We start from the raw sequence: 21,365 nt of genomic DNA on the forward strand, positions 1-21,365 counted from the left end.
TAGTAAAACAAAAATTCAGTTGTGGTGTGAAGAAAGAAGAATATGGTTGGGTATTTATAGAAAAAAATTGGTTATTTTTAGTAATTTTCTGAATTTTTTACTGTAAACATAATCCAAGCTGTTGATTTTCAAAATTATAACCTTCGGAAGGTCAGGATTCTACCATGTGGCAGCTGACCACAAAAGAACAATTTCTTTTTTGCGTTGGAGGAGTTTAGATTAAACGTTCAGATTCGAAAACCAATGGTCCAGATTAAAAGACAATTAGAAATTCAACAGTGGTGGAGATGCTCTAAATAAATTGGGAGATTCCGAAAGCTATTGGATCAAAGAAAAAACAAATAGTCCGCTCTCTTTTTCTTTCGATTATTGACTGTGCAATACTATTTCGAATAAACCTAACTTGAGAGGATTTTTTAGTTTCCTTTAATATCTTAAGGAACAAGTGTAGTGACAAAATTATATATCTTATGAGATATGTTGTCTAAAACTTTTCAAAAATATATTTTGATAAACTGTTAAGACATTGCGGGCTTTCATTTTATTTTTTACAGACATTTGACGAGAAAAAAGGGTTATAATAACATTTAGAGAAATTTTATTTGAACCCATATAACCTCTCTCTACACCCAACTTAAATTGTAAATGAAAATTATATTTTTTACCCTATCACATAATTACCATCGAGTAGAAAACAAAATTAACTTTAAAACTAAAATTTATCAATAGACCCACACCTAATATTCAAACCCTACCATACAAAATCACCATTTTTACAAAACACTATCAATACTGACAGTAAACATTGACAAAAACACTGAAAATGACCTTCAAATGGTGGCCCAGAAAGGGTCTGATCAACCACTGGGAAGTTGAGAGAGAGAGTTCTTAGTGAATGTTGTAGAGAAATGGATGCATCATTTTTGGATCATTGCTATGTGGTCTCGAGGAGAAGCAATTCGATCGGCCCTCTTGAGCTTTGAATTGTGGAGAAGGGAACTTTCAAGAAAATTTGGGAACAATTCATAAAAAATGGGTTTGCAACGAGTCAGTTTAGGACCCCTATATGCACTAGCAACAACGAGCTATTGGGCATTCTCAATTTATGCACCATTAAGAGGGTTTACAACACTGCTTATGCTAAATAGCGACGTAACTGTATTTGGCAAAAATGCATTTGGCGAGTCAATCACTCACGAATCAGTAAATGTACGTATAGAATTCAAAACCAACACTTCAGATCCACGTTAAATAAAGTTCAACTAAGTCTCGATTGTCATAATTATAATTTTAGGGTTCTTGTGGACATGATGTATAGATAGATATACAGATATACCTTCAACTGAAAAATTAAACTGATCAGTTCTTCAAATTATTAACGTTCAATAAGCCAATAACATATAGAACGTTTTCTTATGTACCCAAATTCAAGCTAGTTAGCTATGAGGGGATATTTGTTTTTTCTTCTGTTAAGTCCAATTCAATTTGGGATTTTATTTTATAAATGGGTGTAAAGATAACTTCACATTTTGATTTGGGTTTGAGAAGGTAGTTTAGGTAATAAACTTGGGTTTAAAGAGATATTAATTCTTTAATTAAAAATAATATGAGTGTAGAGAATAAGTTGGGTATAGAAAGAGGTTACATGAGTTCAAATAAAATTTCCCTAATATTTAACATTTATTTTTCATGTTGCAGGATAAATGTGTGATTGTTTCGTTAGACACAAAAATTTCATGGTTTTGATTTGGAAATTGATTTTTGTTTTCCTTTTTCGTATTATAATTTGGTGCTATATATTTTTCATTTATTTTATTTGCACAAAAAAATGTCTGATAGGTACATCTTGCTGACTTGGAGGAATTAAAATAATTGAGAAAATACTTTAAAAACAACTTGTTGAACGAGAAAAGTAACTAAATAGCACAAACAACTTTCCACAATACCAAAAAGCTTCCTCAGTACGACCTGATTTCATAACAAGAAAACTGTGGTTGGGATTTCATTTACACAAGCAATTCAATCAGATAAGCACAAAAAACCTGCTTATCGTCTGAACTCTCTATTCAGACCCAAAAAAAATATATGACAGCAGTGAAACAATAACACCCCATTTTCCGGTTACGGAAAAATCGGCCACTTTACGTTAGAGCTCCAAACCCCCTACTACAACATTGTGGTGCCTCACTATTTAACTGGGAAGTCATAATTCAGCTTCCCGAACTTCTCAATGTAACTGAATCTGACTGAGAAATGCCGGGGGAAGGTAATAACCGTGTCATCAGTCCGTCACAAGCAGTACCATTAACAAATTACCTCCGGGGTTAGAGAACTGAAATTTCCATATTTGATATCTTGCCCTTCTCATAAATCAAAAAATTTAACCATCAAGAGTCGTTACCTTGCAAAATCTCGTCCAGGAGATCTCCCTCTAAAAATTGTTTACAGAACAAAGCCTGAAGCCTTAGGATGGCAAAACAGCTACCGCCACTCTCTGCACTGGCCACACTTCCAGCTTCCATTCATCGGTGATGATTCAGTCCAAGGAGAACACTCATTGTGTATCAATAGCCCACAGTTCTGGCAGGAAAGATCGGGGGATGGTTCTTGAAGTGAACATACCTGACATTGCATCATATCAACAGCAGACTTTACTTCATCAGTGAAAGTAGCTATGTTATATTGATCAGGGCCTCCATCCTGGAAAACTGTATATTGGTTTTCCAGATTTCCTGATTCATCTGCAAATGCTTCGAATCCATCCAACTGGTCACCATCATCAGGTGCAAGCAACTCATTGATAGTGAAGACAGTTTGCGGTTCCATATTCTCATAGTTCAGATCTTCATAGTCATGCACCATCTCACCTTCGAATCCATTCATGGAGGCATCCCATTCAACATGGGATGGTGCAAAGTCCATGGAATTTGACAGGTAATTCATTTCACCATGTGTCGATATTCCAGGATGAGATATGTTACTCTCATGAAAGCCATCTACATCCTCTTCACGCTTAATACCCCTTCTCACTGGTAATTTCCTAGGCCCTGGCTCAGCAGTATTCCATTGAGCATTAACTTCTGAATCGTACTCTGTAACTAACTCAACTTTAGCGAGAGAAAAGAGAAGAGGATCACCATCCTGCATGGGCACTTCCTCCATGGGAAATATTGGAGTAGCAGGTTCGTACAATTTAGAATCAGATATGGAAATGGTTGCAGAATCAGAGTCCTCTCCAACTGTTTCTTGCTTTGAACGCCTAGTGTGAACCTTCTTGTTCTCAAGCATCTTTATGTTTTTAGAATCAGTGTAAGGACACACGGGTGATTTTATCCTCCGACACTTGCAGCACTTGAAACCAGCCACTTCAGAAATCTTTGACTCGTTGAGCTCAACAGCTTCAGCATGGTACCAATCTGCATCACCACAAACATAATCCACCTTAGACACACGCACACTCAGAGAGAGAGAGAGAGAAAGAGAGAGAGAGAGAGATTGCCAAAAATACCACTTATGGGAGCACACTTACTTTTGCAAGTTTCGCAGCATATATACATCAGATCTGACTGATATGGCATATGGCACAAGTGGCAAACAGGATACAACCCATGCACTTCTGAACCATCCGCAAGAAGTATGTTATTAAGCAGGAAATCAGTGTCAGTTTCCTGGCCGTTCTTCTTTTTCCATATAATACCCCAAGAACAAATGCCGCGACGTCTTTTTGCTGCCAAAGCAGACTCTGAAGTTGCTTTCTTCTCGGAACGCGTCTCTTGTCCTTTGACATGTGTTACTGGTTGATTGTAATTTTTGGTCCGTGCAACACTGGTGACTGTCATGGGAGTTTGATATTCTTGCATTTGCAAGTGCAAAGGACTAGTTGGAGACTCCTTCAAGTTTGCATTTTTAGTGAAAGCCTTTGCATGGTAGCACTGCTTGCAAGTGATCAAGAACTCAACCTCTTCATTTGTAGAAACTGTTGAACTCATAGTACAGTCCTCATGACAATAACCTGACAACAATACAGAAGAAATTGCAAACATTGGTAAAAAAAACTTTAAATACGTTTAAGAAGTTGGTATTTGATCATATAATTAGCAAAATCCTGCATTTTAAAAAAGAAGGTAGTTACTTGGCAACTCTTGCTTAAATCACATTTTTTAAGAGATTCCTAATTAAAACACTGCATTCGTAAAGACTAAAAGAAGGTTGTGTCAATGTACCTTGACAGATGCTGCACTTGAATGCATTCCTGAATTTACAACAGAGAAATAATGACTCAGTTTTTGACATAGCAGTATAGAGAACTTAACAATTAAAAAGAATAAATCATATCTTGTAGTTACCGCATTAAAACATTCAGTTGACATGAAGAGCAGGAACACAAGTCCAGATTCTCTCTCTTGCACACAAGATAGAAAAATATGTCCCTGCGGGGAACCTTCCACTGCTGTTTCTGTAACTTGCGAAACATATTCAAAGGCTCCTCAGCTGATGGCAAAAGAGCTTTGCCCACCCTTTCTTCATATTCTTTAATCAAATATAAAGGAATGCGCAGTTCAGGAAACCAAAACTTGTTATATCCATCTTGACTTTCCTCTGTTTCAATGATACTCTTTATTACACGGTTAGGCAGATGCTTTTGACTACCAAAATCAACCCCATATATGGTACTGTTCTTCACAGATTTTTTATCACATATATTTGCATTTCTAAAAACAGATGCATCTGTCTCCACACCCTTCCCATCAGGGAGGTTCTGCTCAGGACGAACAAGATCACTCCATCTCAGATGATAGTCCAAATATCTGACCTGGTGAAATATTACAGTTGAAGTTTCTTAAGTTATCAACTACATACATCACCAGGTAACTTAATATGTTGCCAGGCCAAGAGATATAGGGGTGAACAGAGCAAGGAATTTAGGTATTTGCAAGATAATAACAAACCTGAAGCGCAAGCTGTGATGCGTTCTTACTCATTTCAACTGCAGCCCTCCATACTGACTGCCTGCTTCTTTTAGGAATCTCAGAACCATCAGCATAAGATATACCAGGTATTTTCTTCCAACCACCTAACGGACCACCAAAAAAGCCTTTAGTACAGATCCCTGGAAGGAAAACCTTCAATAATTCAAAGATATCATAGGGGAGGAAAACAGCTAGTTTTGTGGAAAGGCAAAGACAGAAGTTACCCTGGCGAGCTGCTTTTTTAACCAGTGAAAATGATAAAATTGCTCTCTGGAATATAAGCTTTGATAGCTTCCCACCTTGCCACCAGACAAAACTCTGGTCACGGCAATCATCATCTTTATCGTCATGAATCGCATTCTGCTTCCTACCCCTCCTGCTGTTTGGTCCACGTTTTTGTGTAGGGCCAACAGAGCAAGTTGCACTTTGAATCATCAAAGATTCAACCAACCAATCATCCACCAGCTTAATCCACTCCCCAGATAGAGCAATGGTTCGGATATTTGCCTCAAGCTGCAGATAAGAGACACATCATCCATCAGAACAAATGCATAAGCATGAAAATATATATCACAAAATAATACACCCATATATAGGATATACAAGGGAATTAAATAAACCGCAGGTCAAAATTTAGGGAAGAAAATAATATGAGATGCATAACTCGTTTCAAGGAACCTACCCAGGCATCTTATGCATTTTTGAGTCACACATATGCACACACTGCTGCTATAAATATTGTTTAAAAACTAACGAAAAGCAGAGAAGTAAGCACTATGCTGCAACCAAAGTAGTCATAAAATACAAGAGGATTATTTCACTAAAATATTCCAGTACAGATTCAACAGAATAACTAAAAAGTTTTCACTATGCTAGAATAATGAAGTGATTGCACTTATATTGCACTCATTCCTACTAAATTAGTAAATTTGTATAACTTGGCTGGCATTGGTCTTTCTCACTAATCTTTACAAGTCATGTGAAACTTAAAAAGAAAAAAAATAGCATATATATTACCAAAAGACGAGCAAAATGAAACTGATCAATGAAATTAAAATTTTAATTGGCAAACTTCAACTTCAAAGAAAATTGCATAATTGCCAATTAGTAGAAATTTCAAATCTCATGCTTTCAATATATCTACTGAACTCAAAAATTCAAATTGAAACTCAAATCAGATCGCAAAAGTTAAGACATAAATGGCAATAAATGTCCCTATAATCCTGCAACTGTCCTAATGAGTGGTTTGAAATTGGTCCTCTGATTTCAGTAGTCCATTTAATCTAACCAAAATCATTTTAGGCATCACTTGTCAGTAGTTGACATAGGAAGTTTAATGATGAAGGCCAGATCATAAACAGTGCCATTAAGTTTCATGTGGTGGAGCTCATGGAAGATAGAAACTAAGGCCCCTTTCACTAAACATACTGACCAACTAATATCTTCACAAAAAAAACAGACGTCAGGATATTAAAAACTTACTTCAAGCAATAGCGCTTTTATTGCACGGAAACTTGATCCTTGATAAATTTGTTTGCGCCACTGGTTTCTATAATTTTCATTTACAAAGGGTCCAGTTACTAGGCCACCTAAACTCTCCTCCATGTATAAAACATATGTTGCAATGCTTACAAGATTCCCCTCCCCATTCTTTATTGGATGCAGGCTGGCAAGGGTCTTCATAGTACCTTTGGTGGCACTCAAAGCAGCATGATTTAGCATACATCCTCTCTTGCTTGACACTGAAGCCTTACAAGAAAGACACCAACCACACCTCTCCCTTGGAACCTCCACAAGCTTCTTTTCAGAACTTGGCCAGAAGAATCGTGAGGCTGTTAATGAGAAGGCTTTTGTTTGCAATGAAATGTTTGCAGACGCAACTTTCCTGGGATTGCCTAAAGCCTGACTATCTGAGACCCGAGTTTCTTCTGATGATATTGCAGCAAGTTTGGAAGCAGCAGATGCAGCAAACTCTCCATGCATATAGTAATTTATGTATGCCTGAGGTTTATAAAAAGCCCCCATGCATGCATGCTCACTGTAAGAACTGTTGATGTTCCCTGAGGTGCATGTACTACGGGCTACTGCAAGCGGTCTCTCAACTGAACTTTGGTGGGTCAGATGAGATGGATCAGCCTGCTGGCTACCAGTACCATTAGGATCAGAAAATTCCATTTTCTGCCTTGTACGTATCTTGATAATCAAAGGCCGGCGCTCCTGTGGTTCACTGCCACCATTGCTCTGAAAATTAGGAAGGTCAGCTTGGATCTTATCAGAGGCATTGAGAGATGAAGCTGCCGTGTAACCTAAATTGGTATCACTTACACTAGTCACATAATTCTCAGCCTTGATCGGATCTGTAACTGTAGGATTTTCCTTGCCAGGCAAAGGAAGTGACCGAGTAGAAGATTTTGCACCTTCCTTTGTATATTCCAATGGAATTTCTGTTTCAGTCGCTTCTGGAAAAGATAAGATACTTTCTGGGATACTCCAATATTGTAAAATTGCCTTGCACACATCCGAGTATAAAGCTGTATGTTGGCCAGATGAATGTAAAACTTTAAGGACTTTTGGAATATCATTCTGATTGTAATATCTAACACATGGTTCTGTATTGATAGTTTCCTTGAGCCTGCAAAAATCATGCCAGGAGATTAAAACAAGCAAGCGGATAGGTTGAATGACATTCCAAATGAATGAGAAGACATTAAGAGCAAGACATATAGACAGAACTGGAGAAAAAAATCAAAGTCCAAGGCAGAGACAGAGGTATCTCCACGAACCAATAATAATGAATTTTTTTTAGGAAAAAGGTTCGTCAGTAATTAAAATACATAGCAAACACAAGAAGGGGGAACTAAAAACCAAAGATGTTGAAAACATACACCAGTAAGTGGTTGCAAGTACCCATGAAGATGTGCTCGTAGGAATCAATGCCAAATATTTGTGCTCCTTTAACAGATGTTCCCATTGTAATTGTTGGCCCAATCTTATCAATTGTGCAATCAGGACAATACCAGGACCCTTCTGGTATAGACAATTTCATAACACCAATACACCTTGTGTGGTAAGCAGAAGGACACCCATCACAGCAAAGCAAGGTTCCATCCATGCCACAAAGCCGACATTCATCAGAGTTGTGATCTACATCATCCATGTCCTCTTTTACACCTTTGGAACTGATTGAATTAGCATTACCAGATGTGTGATTAGTTTCCACCTCTTCTCTGTCCTTCCAGGCGGAAGTTTTAGAATATCTCGGGTGGACCCTTCTTGGCCCACTTACAAGAGGATTCGTTACTTCTGCATCATAATCTATTCCGACTTCTGATTCTTCACGCATGTCTAATTCATCTCTCAGATCTTTAGCATCTAAGACATCGTCGCAAAGGATTTGCAAAATAATTAACTTTCTACCAACTGATAGTAGATAATACTCCTTGCCTAAAACATCATTATAAAAGCCTCTCCAATCAGGTCCTTTTGTATATCCCATAATTGTCAAATACTGGACCAAGTAAACTGGCCAAGTCAATGTATCAATCAAGTTCCAATCAATGCACCTGCAAATAAATTATAAACATAATCCTGAAAGTTTAGTAATGGAACTATAAACAAAAACATCAGATATGTGTATATAGTAATATTTTACTGCAATCATTTTTCTGGTTGTAGAAGGGTAGCTAGGTTACTACCATACGCACTTGAAGCTAATATGGCTCCTGCAATATACTGATATTGTAAAAGATCCAATCAACTAATGCACTGAGAGTTGTATGTATACCTCAAACACTTTGGTGCTACCTCTGAGCCATCAGATGAGAGTGTGTCAAGATGACGCCTCAAAGCACGCAGCAAAACAACATGAATTGCATCCAACAGTGTGTTTGGAGCACAGCAATTAAGCGATCCCACAAAATCATCCAGTGTGAAGGGGTTCAAGAACAGGGAGATGCTAAATGATCGCAAGAAACCATATACGGAGAAAAGATGTGAAACATACTGCTCTGGCACGCCTATGGTACCTGAAGAAGGCGGCAATTGTGGTGGTGGGACAGGGGGTGGCTTATCATCAAAACCCATATCTCTATCCCGTGCATACTCACTTGAATCACTAGACGAATCATCGTCACCTTCAATTTGAGTCTCATCACTCTCGATCTTTACTCCACCGCCCAAATCACTCAATGCTGGTGAGTCGATCCTATCCACCTCCTGGACTGAGTTTACAACATTCTTATCCAACCCAGCTGCAGTTTCCCTATTCAATTTCGACACTAAATCATCTAATTTCTTCCTCCTAACATTCAAACCAGTGTCAAAATCATCATCACCAACAAGGATGCCACGAATCTCGCGACTCTCCAAGTCCTCACAATCGCCATCTTCGTAATTAACTCTATACAACCCGGCACCATAATACACAACTTTCCCAAGAAAAATCCCACTCCTTCCGAAGTCTTTCAACACATATCTACCCACCAACACAATCAACCTTGTCTCCACAGCCCGTTTCTTAGCTTCCGGACCAAATTTCAGGTCCTTTTCATCCTCCGCTTTACGCTTCCTAGGGCGACCCCTCTTTTTGACCACCGGATTGTCCATATAGCCAATCGGATCGGATCCCAACCCGAAATCAAACCGCCGCAAAAGCCCTAAGCTTTTCCCCAAAATTAAAGCGTCTTAGACTATCGCTAAGTAGTAAGATTTGGATAACAATTCATCCAAAATGCTTCCAGGTGTGTTCAGGCAGATCCTATCGAAACAAAAAACAAAAACAATCGAGGAGTGAATATAAAATTGTTTGAACTTAGTTCCAATAAAAAAAGAAGCATTCAGATTCGAAAATTGTGCTTTTTCTGCTGATTGAGAAGTGGAATAAATATATATGTGCAACGACGATACCTGGTTAGGGTTTGATAACCACCATTGGAGATGCCTCTGGGAGCTTCGGGAGAGAGATAGAGAGCCACACAGAGAGGGGGAAGAGAGAGAGAGAGAAGCCCTATTGGGACAAACCAACTCGGAACTAAGGGCGTGTTTGGCATGCCGGATAACACAGATAGTACTATCTAATACTATCCGGTGTTTGGTGCCATTCCATATTAAATTATCACCGGATTTTTTATGCGGTCCGCCCTATTTTATAGGACGTACGCCGAATAACTTATACACTCCAAATTGTCGGTATTAATTAGTCGGGTCGCTGAAAACAAAATCAAGCTGGCTCTTTTTCCATCTCTCTTGCTAGTTTTAAATTGTGAAACTCAGTGCCAAATGTTCTTTAATCTCCTTTTGAGGAAGTAAATGAACATGATAATCTTTGATGAATTGAGTTTTTAATCCGGTACTGCACCAAACACCCGATTAAATAGTCAGTACACTCAACTAAATAGTCAGTATTATCCGATGACAAATTAGTTTTTTTCACGAGTCGCCAGTTTGAACTCGGACGAGTTGGTTTTATACAATTTTTTTTTGTGGCGCAGATTATTGCGTGGCAATGTTTACCAAAAATTGAAATAATTCCGTAGTGTGGTATTTCGTGTGCTGCGGCTCTGTGATACCCTGTGGGGCGGCTTTATGTAACAATTGTAATCCCTCACTTCCCCATTTTGGTAAATTGAAGGGTGAGTATTCAATCACAATTTAGAGTAAATTGTAGTTATGGTCCCTTAACTTTAGCCTAATTGGAGCAATGATCTCTCAATTAAAAATCCATTACCATTGGTCCCTCAACTCATCAAAACTTGCAGCTATGATCCCTTAACTAAAAATTCATTATCATTGGTCCCTCAACTTTAATTCAACTGGAGAAATGGTCCATTAACTTTAACCCAATTGTAGTAATAGTTTTTCCAACATAACTTGTTTTGACAAATGTTTTGACGTAGTTGACGAAAATGACCATAATTACACTTTGATGAGTTGGGGAACCCTAATTATATAAATGGTTATTCCAACATAACTTATTTTGACAAAATTTTGACGAAATTGATGAAAAGTACTATAGCTACACATTTTGATAAGTTGAGAGACCAATGGTAATGGATTTTTAGTTGAGGGATCATTGCTTCAATTTGATTAAAGTTGAAGGACCATTGCTACAATTTACTCCACAATTTAAACAGAATTATAAAAGGTGTAGTATATTTAATCAAAATTTGATTTTAAGTAATTTAAAAAAATGAAGGATATCATAATTTAAACAGAATTATAAAAGGTGTAGTATATTTAATCAGAATTTGATTTTAAATAATTATAAAAAGTGAAGGATTTTGATAAATTTGGAGCTATATCACAATATACTTTAGGTATTAACAAATCATGCATCTTCACCAACAAAGAAAAAAAAAAGCAACTTTCATCAAATTATAATAAGATCTTTTAAAATCTCAATTGAGTATAAGCTTTAAAGAGAAAGAAAATAAAACATATAGTTAACATTTTAACAAATGTTACTTTTTGAAAGAAAATACGATGTTCTCATTAATACGAGAAGAGAAAACATTCAAACTGATATACATTTGTAAAAAAAAAAAAAAAAAATTCTTGACTATCAAGCAATTCAAAGAATTTTTTTTGTAAGCATGAGTAAAGTTATTATTATTAATTTTAGTGTCAGATGTCAAATTCAACGTTGTAAACTTTATCATAATATGAACCTTGTAAGATATTATTTGTAAATAATCACCATTGCATCTCTCACCTCCAACCATCACTTATAACAAACAAAATAAAAATCAATAAATAAAATCATGTTCTTTTATCACAATAAATAGATAAATAAAACTATAAAAACATGTTCAAGTATATGAAGTGAAATATTCAAATCTATGTAGAGACTTTGCAAATTATTATCTTCATTTTAAAACAAATATTATTATTAAGGAAAGGGGAATGAAAAGCTCGAAACTATTATAATTAATTTAGGAGATTGAGAGTTTCGAACTAGAGACCCATAAGTGAAAACTCAAGACCATATCTACTAAGATATTCGACCACATGGAGATTACTGTTTATAAAAAAAAAACCAAAACTTATATTTTCTACATTGTCCCCACCACCCACGAACTTAAGTATCCCATGAGGTTTGGTATTGGTTGATTTTTTTTCCAATTGTCAGTTGATTAAAACAATTGCACAACAAAGAAACGTTTGTATTGATACGCAATCCATCCCCACATAACTAACTTAGACGTAATAAATATAAATAAGTTCAAAACCCCAATACCCGTGTACACGAGAGACGCAGAGTTGACTCAGAGCCGTGGTGAGTTAACTCAGTAAGTTAATCCGATCCATGCAATAGAAGCTTAATGGCACACATTTCGTCATTTTCTTTTCACTGCTGAGGAGCACATTGTTGAGCAAAATGGCGGGAACAATTTCCCTTGGTGGAATTCCCTACCAAATTCTTCAAGGCTTCAAATAACTGAATGCATAGTTCAAATGTAGTTGGTAGTTGTTACTATACAAACATAATATCCAAATAAAAGTACATATTACAAATGTTTTTTTTTCTCTCTTGTTTAAAAGGTTGGCATGGAATGTTGTTAGACTTTTAATCGGAACCAAGATGAAGGGTATGTTTGTGTGTGTTTTTAAAATGACTGAAAGCGCTTTTAAATTTTAATGAAAGTGCTCTTGAAACTAATCCTTAGTCAAAGTACAAGTGAATCCTGAAATATCACTTTAAGTGTTTTTTTGCAAAAAGGACATAATTGGTGTTTCTTCCAAAATGTATTTCAAGGGTTTTTGGAACTCAAAAACATTTGCACTATAAGCGTTCTATCATTTTAAAAGCGTTTCCAAACGAGCTCGAAGTCATTAGAATCTCATTAGTATAATAATTAGGGAGATGTTATTAACACTTCAAAAAAGTAACCATGCACTTAATTCCTAGTGAAAACTAAGCAAGAATGGTTAATAATAATTTCCTATCATTATGCAATGGTGATTTTTAAGAAACTAATAGCCCATTGTAAGGTTTAGCTTAGCCCTTCTCCTTAGTGTAGATATATTGTTTGTTAAAAAAAAATGACGCATTTATGTTATGCCTGTATGGAATCCAAGGGCAAGAAGTTTTTTTATTTCATATATGTTGTTTAAAGGTTCATGGGGTGGAGGAGGAAGATTAGTTGGTCATATGCCAAGACCAACTGGTGTGGTCTCATGCTTCAATGATGGTGTGTATTTCAGAACCTTTTATTGCTCTGTCAGCTCTTTATCATTCTTTTTGGCATTCTTTTTGTTTATTCCATGTGGCTACTAACAATCGGGTCCTTTGGAGCCCAATCTTTGGCTTTTACGTGTTCATAATTTGTCAGTACAGGTTATTTCGATTTCTTCATAACAGCTGACCATCTCTTGTGACTTAGATTCCATTTCTTGTGTATTTTCATGGGTATATATATATGCCAAGATCACCTATATTAAGCGACATGTTTTATTGGAGGAACTCAGGGCCATCTTTAATTCTCATGGTCACACACCTTGGATTGTGCTTGGAGATTTTAATTGTGTTTTGGGTGCCCATGAAAAAAAGAGGATGTGTTCTCCCTAACCCTTGCTTGAAATTTCAAACTATGTTTTACTGAATGTGGTTTGCTTCACTTTCCAACAAAAAGGTCTCCCTTTCACTTGGGTACAACGAGGCCTATGAGGGAGTGTTGAAATGAGTTTGAATAGATGTGTTGGTTGTTGAATTTGGTTATTTAATTGGGTTGATTCTTGGGGTTCTTCTGAGTGCACTACTTTGTCTCGTATATCTTCATATCATTGCCCGCTTCTTATGTCTTTTAGTCGGGTATCTGTGGTGCCAAGAGTTCATTTTCCCTTTCAGATAATGTGGTTAGAAAGCTCAAATGTTATTCTGTTGGTTTCTAACACATAAGTTGGGCTTCACTTTTTGGGTGATCTAATGTCATCCTTAGTAGCTAAGTTGCGAGTTCTTAAAGGTAAGCTTCGGGCATGGAACTAGTCTTTTTTTTAGAGATGTTATCTCTGTTGTCGATAATTCTTTGCATGATTTGGAAGTAATACAGGAGGAAATTGCTTATCTTGGTCATTTGATGATAGATTTGTTGTGCTTGAGCACCAAATTGAACAAATAAAATGAAAGAAATAACTCTCAATTTATTAATTGATTGAGATAACAAATGTACAAAGAAGAATCTCACATATTGGCTCACACAAATTATTTCTACGTGAGCTCCTTTTATTACAAAACAAATGGTTTGCCTTCTAATACGTAAAGCCATAAACAAGTTTGTGATGGAGAGAAAAACAAGGATAACCAATACAAAGTAATTGACCAAGATTTATATCGAGCCACATGTCTACAATCTCTACCTTGGCGAGATTCGTAATCACAAACATATTCAGGCACATATATGAGCTATGTTCAAACAATGCTCAAACTTGGCAGGTCCGAGCGCTTTAGTTAATATATCAGCTGGGTTGTCCGCAGTTGGAACTTTCTGAAGAATAATCTTTCTTTTGGACAAAATCTCACTAATAAAATGAAACTGAACATTGATATGCTTTGTCCTCGAATGATAAACTTGGTATTTTGACAAGTGAATAGCACTTTGACTATCACAATGTAGCTGCTTTTAATAAATTCCTAGATTCTTTATCAGTCCATGTATCCAAATGGTCTCATTTACAGCTTCTGCAATAGCCATATATTCGGCCTCCGTTGTTGACAAAGCGACTGTGGATTGTAGTGTGGACCTTTAACTAACTGGCCCTTTGGCCATGGTAAATAAGTAGCCAGTAGTCGATCTTCTTTTATCCAAATCTCCATCATAGTCAGAATCAACATATCCAACCACAAAATTCTCAAAACTATTATCACTTCGCTGAAAACATAAGCTGACATCTCTAGTCCCATGTAGGTATCTTAGAATCCACTTAGCTACTTGCCAATGTTCTTTTCTTGGATTGGGCATGTAGCGACTAACCAAACCAACGGCATGAGCAATATAGGATTGGTGGCATCATTAATACCAAAACATTGAAGCAATTTACACAAATATTGCTTTTGTGTAAGATACACCAAGCATTTTTCTCGGTTACGAGTAATTTCCATACCGAGTACCTTTTTCACTTCACCAAGATGTTTCATCTCAAACTTGTTCTTCATTTGTGCTTTCAACTTTTCAATATCCTTAACATTCTTCGATGTAATTAATATATCATCAACATACAATAATAAATAAATGAAAGACCCATCTTGCAACTTTTTGAAATAAACGCAATGATCATATTGACTTCTTAAATAGTGTTGACCTCTCATGAATTCGTCAAACTTCAAATACCACCGTCTTGGAGATTGCTTCAATCCACACAAAGACTTATTCAATTTACTGATAGGAGCATATTTATGTGACTTAGTTAACATGTTTTCTTGCACTTACTTAGTTAGTTATTGCTTATAAGAGTGTTTTAAATCATTTTCGTATGTTTGTAGGTCCTAATAACAAAGTTGGCAAGAAAAGTGCAATTTGGAGCAATTTTGGGCTGAAATGGATTGCATGCACTTGGAGACATGAGGATGGACGTTTTGGGAAGATTAGAATTCAGCATATGTGTGTGCAAATGGGCAAAGGAAACACACACACATGGGCAAAGAGAAAAGCACACATGGACAACTTGGCATGGACAGGTTGGAGGGCAGAAAATGTGTTTGTTTTGTGGTTGAAATGATGAGGAACATGTGTGTGCAAATGGGCAAAGGAAACACACACACATGGGCAAAGGAAAGGCATGGCATGGGCAAAAAATACACCACTACATTCACTCATTACCACAACACTCACCCTTGTCCCCTTCATTATTTCTGTTTTCATGCACCATTACATTTAATCATTACACTCAAGTGGTGCGCATCCCTTGTCCCCTTCACCCATCAGATTTCATTTACTTTCACCTCTACTACATGCACTCATTGATGCACCACTCCTCCACTTTCCTTGCCCATGCCATGCATCATGAATCCACCTGCACCTATGACTCATTTCTGCACCATTCCACCTCCATTTCCTTTATCTACCATGTGCACAATCATTCATGTTCCCCACTTGCATTCATAGCTGCAACACCACTCCATTTCACCCCCCCATGCTTTGCATCATTACTTCACTTTCACCTTTGAATCATTGCTAACACAACCATCTATCCCTCCATGCCATGCACTTCCTCTATAAAAGGAAGTGTATGTGGCAGCCATTACATTCAGTTTTTGCTAGAGAATTCATCCCTATTTCGATACAACTTTCATCCAAACACTTCCATTCATCCTCACATCCATTCCTCCATACAAACAAACCTTCAAACACTCACCAACACCTTGTGCTGTAGCAAAGGAAGGAAAGGAAAGTGCTTGGATGTGCTTGCTGTCCAACTTGGATCGTTGGAGCATTTAGGTGTTTTCTTTCTTTTGTTTTCAATGTCTAAATTTGTTTATCTTTGCTTTGTAAGTATGAGAAACTAAACCCCCCTTAGCTAGGGGGGAATTTGAAACTTTGTTCATGCTTGCAATATGATTTGATTACTTTCAGTTGTGATTCATAAGTTGTGAATTCAATTTACTTATCCATTTGAATTAAAACTGATTTATGTATGTTGGTTGAGAGTGCACACTTAATTTCCATGCATAAATATGATGCTAGGATATAAGGGAGTTTCACCTAATCGTTATGAACTTATATTCACAAGTAGTAAAGGTTGTTCGTCACAACCATGTTAAGTAAATTCTTGGCATAAGTTTCATGCAATTCATAGTTACAAGTGTTTCGTCAATGCTTATGATTTTCATAGAACTTAATGATTCTTGCTTGTATCTCTATTATGCAATTCATGTAGGGAACTTGTGGGGAATGCTTTGGGTTGTTGTATGCAATCATCCAATTCAATGAAATTAGGAAAATCTGAGGATTAATTTAAGCGTACCTAATTAATTTGGGGTGTTGAGGTTCACGATTTATTGAAAAGCAACTGGAAATCGTTTTATATGCAAGTGTGTCATGTGTTGAGAAAGACCTTCTAGCTTGCCCATCATCCATTAAAATCACCAAATTCGTCCAAAATTTGTTTTAAGTCTTTAGTTACTTGTTTTTACTTAAATTCATCCAAAACCAAATTCCCCTTTACTTTAGAGTGTCTAATTAGTTAGAATCTGTCCTAGTTGTGTTTTTAAGTGTTTTGAGTTAAGATAAAATCAATTTTCGTCCAAACTTTGTGTTAGTGGCAGAAACTGCCTTAGAGTTGTTTTTAGGCAGTTTTGAGTCTTTATATTCTGTTTTGAGTCTTGTGACTTTGTTTTGAGTCTTGTAAGTTTAATTTCATACTTTTAAGTTTGTTTTCACATATTTAAGTCAGTTTCAAGTGTTTTAGCAATCCTTCCTAATCCCTGGCCTAGAACGATCCCTACTTACATTCTTTACTACAATTGACAACAAGAGGGTTTAATTTGTGTGTTAAGTTATTTTCGCATCATTTACAAACCCATTTCTCTTTTCTAGTTACCTGATACCCATCAGGTTGAGACATGTAAATTTCTTCATCAAGATCTCCATGTAAGAAAGCTGTCTTAACATCAAGTTGCACTAGTTTAGGATCAAATTGTGCAACAAAGGCTAACATAATACGAATAGATGAATGATTCACAACAGGAGAAAGTACTTCATTATAATCAATACCTTCCTTTTGTGCATATCCTTTTGCTACAACTCGTGCTTTGAATCTTACATTGTTTTCTTCTGGATGACCTTCTTTTTTAGTATACACCTATTTGCAGCCAATAGCTCTCTTGCTGGAAGGCAATTGAACTAACTCCTAAATGTTGTTCTTCACAAGAGAATTCATTTCTTCATCCATAGCCTTACCCCTCTGTATTTTCAGAGCTGTTCATAGCTTCCTTGTAACTTTCTGGGATTTCTGTATTAATAATAAGAAGAGCATAAGTAACATAATCACTATATCTTGCTGGTTTCTTTGTGTTTCTCTTGCCTTTGCTTGTAGCAATGCACTCTATAACTGGAGGCTGTTGGGTATGAGCCTCTTCTTCATCCTGGGAAAAGGCGTCTTCATCTTCTTAACCTTCATTTACTTCTTGTTCAGTCAAAACATGTAATGGAGTATTGGTAGCAATCTTTTCAAACTCCACCTCTTGAAAACTTCTCATAGGAACTTGAGTTGTATCAATGCTTGTCTTTGAGTTGCTTTGTAACATAGAAGTTTCGTCAAAAGTCATATCTCTGCTGATTACAAGTTTCTTCAAATCTGGACACCACAAACGGTAACCTTTGACACCGTTGTTAAAGCCCACAAAAATAGCCTTCTTGGCTCTTGGATCAAGCTTACTTTGAGTCACATGGAAATAAACTGGACAACCAAAAATATGAAGAAAATCATAATCAGAAGCTTGTTTTCCAGTCCACCTCTCAATAGGTGTTTTACCTTCAATTGCAGACGAAGGTAAACGATTGATAATGTGACAAGCATATGTAATTGCCTATGCCCAAAATGCCTTACTTAAACCAAATTGAGCCAACATACATCTAACATTTTCGAGTAACGTTCTGTTCAACCTTTCAGCAACTCCATTTTGTTGAGAAGTACCACGAACAGTGAAATACCTTATTATACATTTTTCTGTACAAACTTTGAAAAATGGATTAGAGGTGTATTCACCACCATTATCTGACCTCAAAACTTTAATTTTCTTACCAGTTTGGTTTTCAACCATTTTCTTCCAGTTTAAGAAAATATTTAACACCTCATCTTTGTGTTTCATTGTATAAACCCAAGCTCTTCTAGAGTAGTTATCAACAAAAGTTACAAACCAATGCTTACCACTCAATGATGCAATCTTGGTAGGAACCTAAACATCTGAATGCACATAATCTAGGATTCCTTTAGTTTGATGCACAACAGTACCAAATTTAACTTTGGTTTGCTTACCCAAGACACAATGCTCGTAGAAGTCGAGTTTGCAAGTTTTGGCTCCTTTCAGCAGTACCTGTTTCACAAGGGCTTGAAAAGCTTTTTCACCAACATGTCCAAGTCTCATATGCCATAACTTGGTGTGTCAGTATCTAGTTTTTCAGAAATTGTGGCTGCACCACCTAAAACTGTTTTCCCCTGCATGAAATATATATTCTGCTTTCGGATTCCCTTCATCATAACCAAAGCACCTTTAATAACTTTTAGAACACCATCTGACATATTTACATTAAGCCCATTACTTTCCACCACACATTAGACAATTCTCTAACGATGCCATCATGGTGTTTCAACTTAAATTGTTCCTACTCCCTTTTTATCACATGCATAATAACAGTTCCCGCTTTTACAACTTCTAGATTGGTAAACCAATCTCGATTTGGACACATATGATGAAAACAACCAGAATCCAAAATCCACACATCAGAATCACAAGTAGAAGTAACAGCCAAAGCATAATCAGATTCATCATCACTAAGTGTAATATTAGCATTGGTGTTTCTGTTATTCTTCTGCAACTTAAAGCAATCCTTTATCCAATGTCCCTTTGTATGACAAAATGCACATTCATCTTTGTCTAATAATTTTCTATTTTGTGAATTACCTCATGGTCGAGACTGAGATCTTCTTTTGTTATTGAATCTCCATCTTTCATTCATTTTGCCTCTAACAAACAAAGCATCTGATGTTGTATTCTGGACTTGCTTATCTTTATGTCTAACTTCATGGTTCATCAATGCATTAGACACATCTTCAAAATTTATGGTGTCTTTACCATAAATTAAAGTAGTAGCTAAATGATCATACGCCTCAGGTAATGAATTTAACAAAATCAAGGCTTTATCTTCATCCTTGACATCTTCATCTAAATTTAACAAATCAACGATTAATTTGTTAAATGAATCGAGGTGTGTAATCATTTTCATACCTTCTTGGTATTGGAATTGGTATAACTGCTTTTTCAAATGGAGGCGATTTTCGTTGCTCTTTGTCATGTACTTGTCCTCCAATTTTTGCCATAGCGACTTAGCTGACGTTTCTCGCATGACAAAATACTTTTGAGGTTTTGCAAGACATAAGCGAATGTTAGAAACCAATCAAATGTCACTTATACAATATATATAATTTGCACAGTTTATTTCGAATGAAAAATTTAACAACAGATACAATAAATATCAAAATATAAACACTTAAGTAAATTGCATATAAAATCACAAATCACTGACTTGTTTTTTGAAGATAGAGGCTTGCAAATGCAATCACCTAAGACAGAAATTCGCCCCTACACCCATGCAATAGTTCAATGGACGTCTATCTTGCAGGATACAACTATCTAATCCAAGTTCTTGCACTCGAACTTGGATTCTTGGTGAATTGGTTGTGCGTTTCTCTGTGTAAGATGAAAAAGGAAACGTTGGAAATTAATTGTTAAGTTTCTGATCTTATTGCCATATATATAATGACATAACTTGAACAAATGTAACCGTTCATTCTTATCAGTTATAAAATGGACATAATTGTTCAATCAGTTTTATCATTTTAGAAAAATTGAATCCCAAAAATAAAAAACGTAACTTTTGTTTTTCGTCCATCCGAGCCCAAGAGCCCCAATGCCCAAGACCCATATTTGACATTTAATATATACACCCACACCCTTCAAGTCTAAGGCCTAAGGTCCATGGTTTTGGCCCAATTCTTTTCAAACCATAAGTGTGAGAACACACGTATAAAGAGGACTTAAATTAGGGAAATGGGTGATGTGGGACTGGGAGTCCCACAAAATCACAAGTTCCAACAGTGAATTGTAGAGCAAAGCCATTCGATTTAACTTGTTCCACTCAACTTCTTCCATATCCTCCAACTTATCTTCTAACGTCAGATCCAAATCTTGTTGAGCCAACACATCTTTAACCTCACATTCCACATACCAAAGTTATTTGTTCCATTGAACGTTTCAACTTCAAACTTTGCATTTTGGATTGTCGTTTTTGCCAAACGCGAAGCGTGTGTTTCTGGCAAAGGATGTGCGCCTCCGGATCCCGATTGATCATCCATCTTTGTTAAGTAGATTTCAAATACAAACTTTGATATGGATGAGCTTAGTGGCTCTGATACCAATTGTTGTGCTTGAGCACCAAATGGAACAAATAAAATGAAAGAAATAACTCTCAATTTATTAATTGATTGAGATAACAATTGTACAAAGAAGAATCTCACAAATTGGCTCACACAAATTATTTCTACATGAGCTCCTTTTATTACAAAACAAATGGTTTGCCTTCTAATACGTAAAGCCATAAACAAGTTTGTGATGGAGAGAAAAACAAGGATAACCAATACAAAGTAATTGACCAAGATTTATATCGAGCCACATGTCAACAA

At 36.4% G+C, this 21,365-nt stretch overlaps 1 protein-coding gene and 1 long non-coding RNA gene across 3 annotated transcripts; both read right to left on the bottom strand.

The window, feature by feature from the left end:
* Positions 1-1,934: 1,934 nt before the first annotated feature.
* LOC103427238 (DDT domain-containing protein PTM-like) lies at positions 1,935-10,018 on the bottom strand. 2 transcript variants are annotated; one of them, XM_070819003.1, is made up of 11 exons: positions 9,876-10,016; positions 8,755-9,726; positions 7,856-8,533; positions 7,296-7,602; positions 6,453-7,211; positions 5,195-5,483; positions 4,950-5,074; positions 4,347-4,813; positions 4,224-4,252; positions 3,530-4,012; positions 1,935-3,416 (listed from the first exon to the last, which is right to left on the bottom strand). In XM_070819003.1, the coding sequence occupies exons 2-11, from the start codon at positions 9,573-9,575 to the stop codon at positions 2,482-2,484; spliced, it is 4,893 nt and encodes a 1,630-aa protein (XP_070675104.1). In that variant the 5' UTR covers positions 9,576-9,726; positions 9,876-10,016; the 3' UTR covers positions 1,935-2,481. The 2 variants fall into 2 exon arrangements, with proteins under 2 accessions (XP_070675104.1, XP_008363525.3); XM_008365303.4 differs by having other exon boundaries at positions 6,453-7,602; positions 9,876-10,018.
* Positions 10,019-15,217: 5,199 nt separating this feature from the next.
* On the bottom strand, positions 15,218-21,359 carry LOC139194437 (uncharacterized). Its single transcript, XR_011579266.1, has 2 exons — positions 20,210-21,359; positions 15,218-20,038 (listed from the first exon to the last, which is right to left on the bottom strand). It is a non-coding gene; the product is annotated as an uncharacterized lncRNA (long non-coding RNA).
* Between the last annotated feature and the right edge of the window lie 6 nt (positions 21,360-21,365).

The sequence above is a fragment of the Malus domestica genome, chromosome 03 (assembly GCF_042453785.1).
Source record: "Malus domestica chromosome 03, GDT2T_hap1".
NCBI lineage: Eukaryota > Viridiplantae > Streptophyta > Magnoliopsida > Rosales > Rosaceae > Malus > Malus domestica.

Bases quoted from the DNA above. Each gene is read 5' to 3' on its own strand.
- LOC103427238 (XM_008365303.4), bottom strand. From the start codon at position 9,575: ATGGACAATCCGGTGGTCAAAAAGAGGGGTCGCCCTAGGAAGCGTAAA. The intron at 4,013-4,223 runs GTACATTGACAC...TATTGTTGTCAG, and splicing joins CAAGTGCAGCATCTGTCAAG to GTTATTGTCATGAGGACTGT. The intron at 3,417-3,529 runs GTAAGTGTGCTC...GTGGTGATGCAG, and splicing joins ATGCTGCGAAACTTGCAAAA to ATTGGTACCATGCTGAAGCT.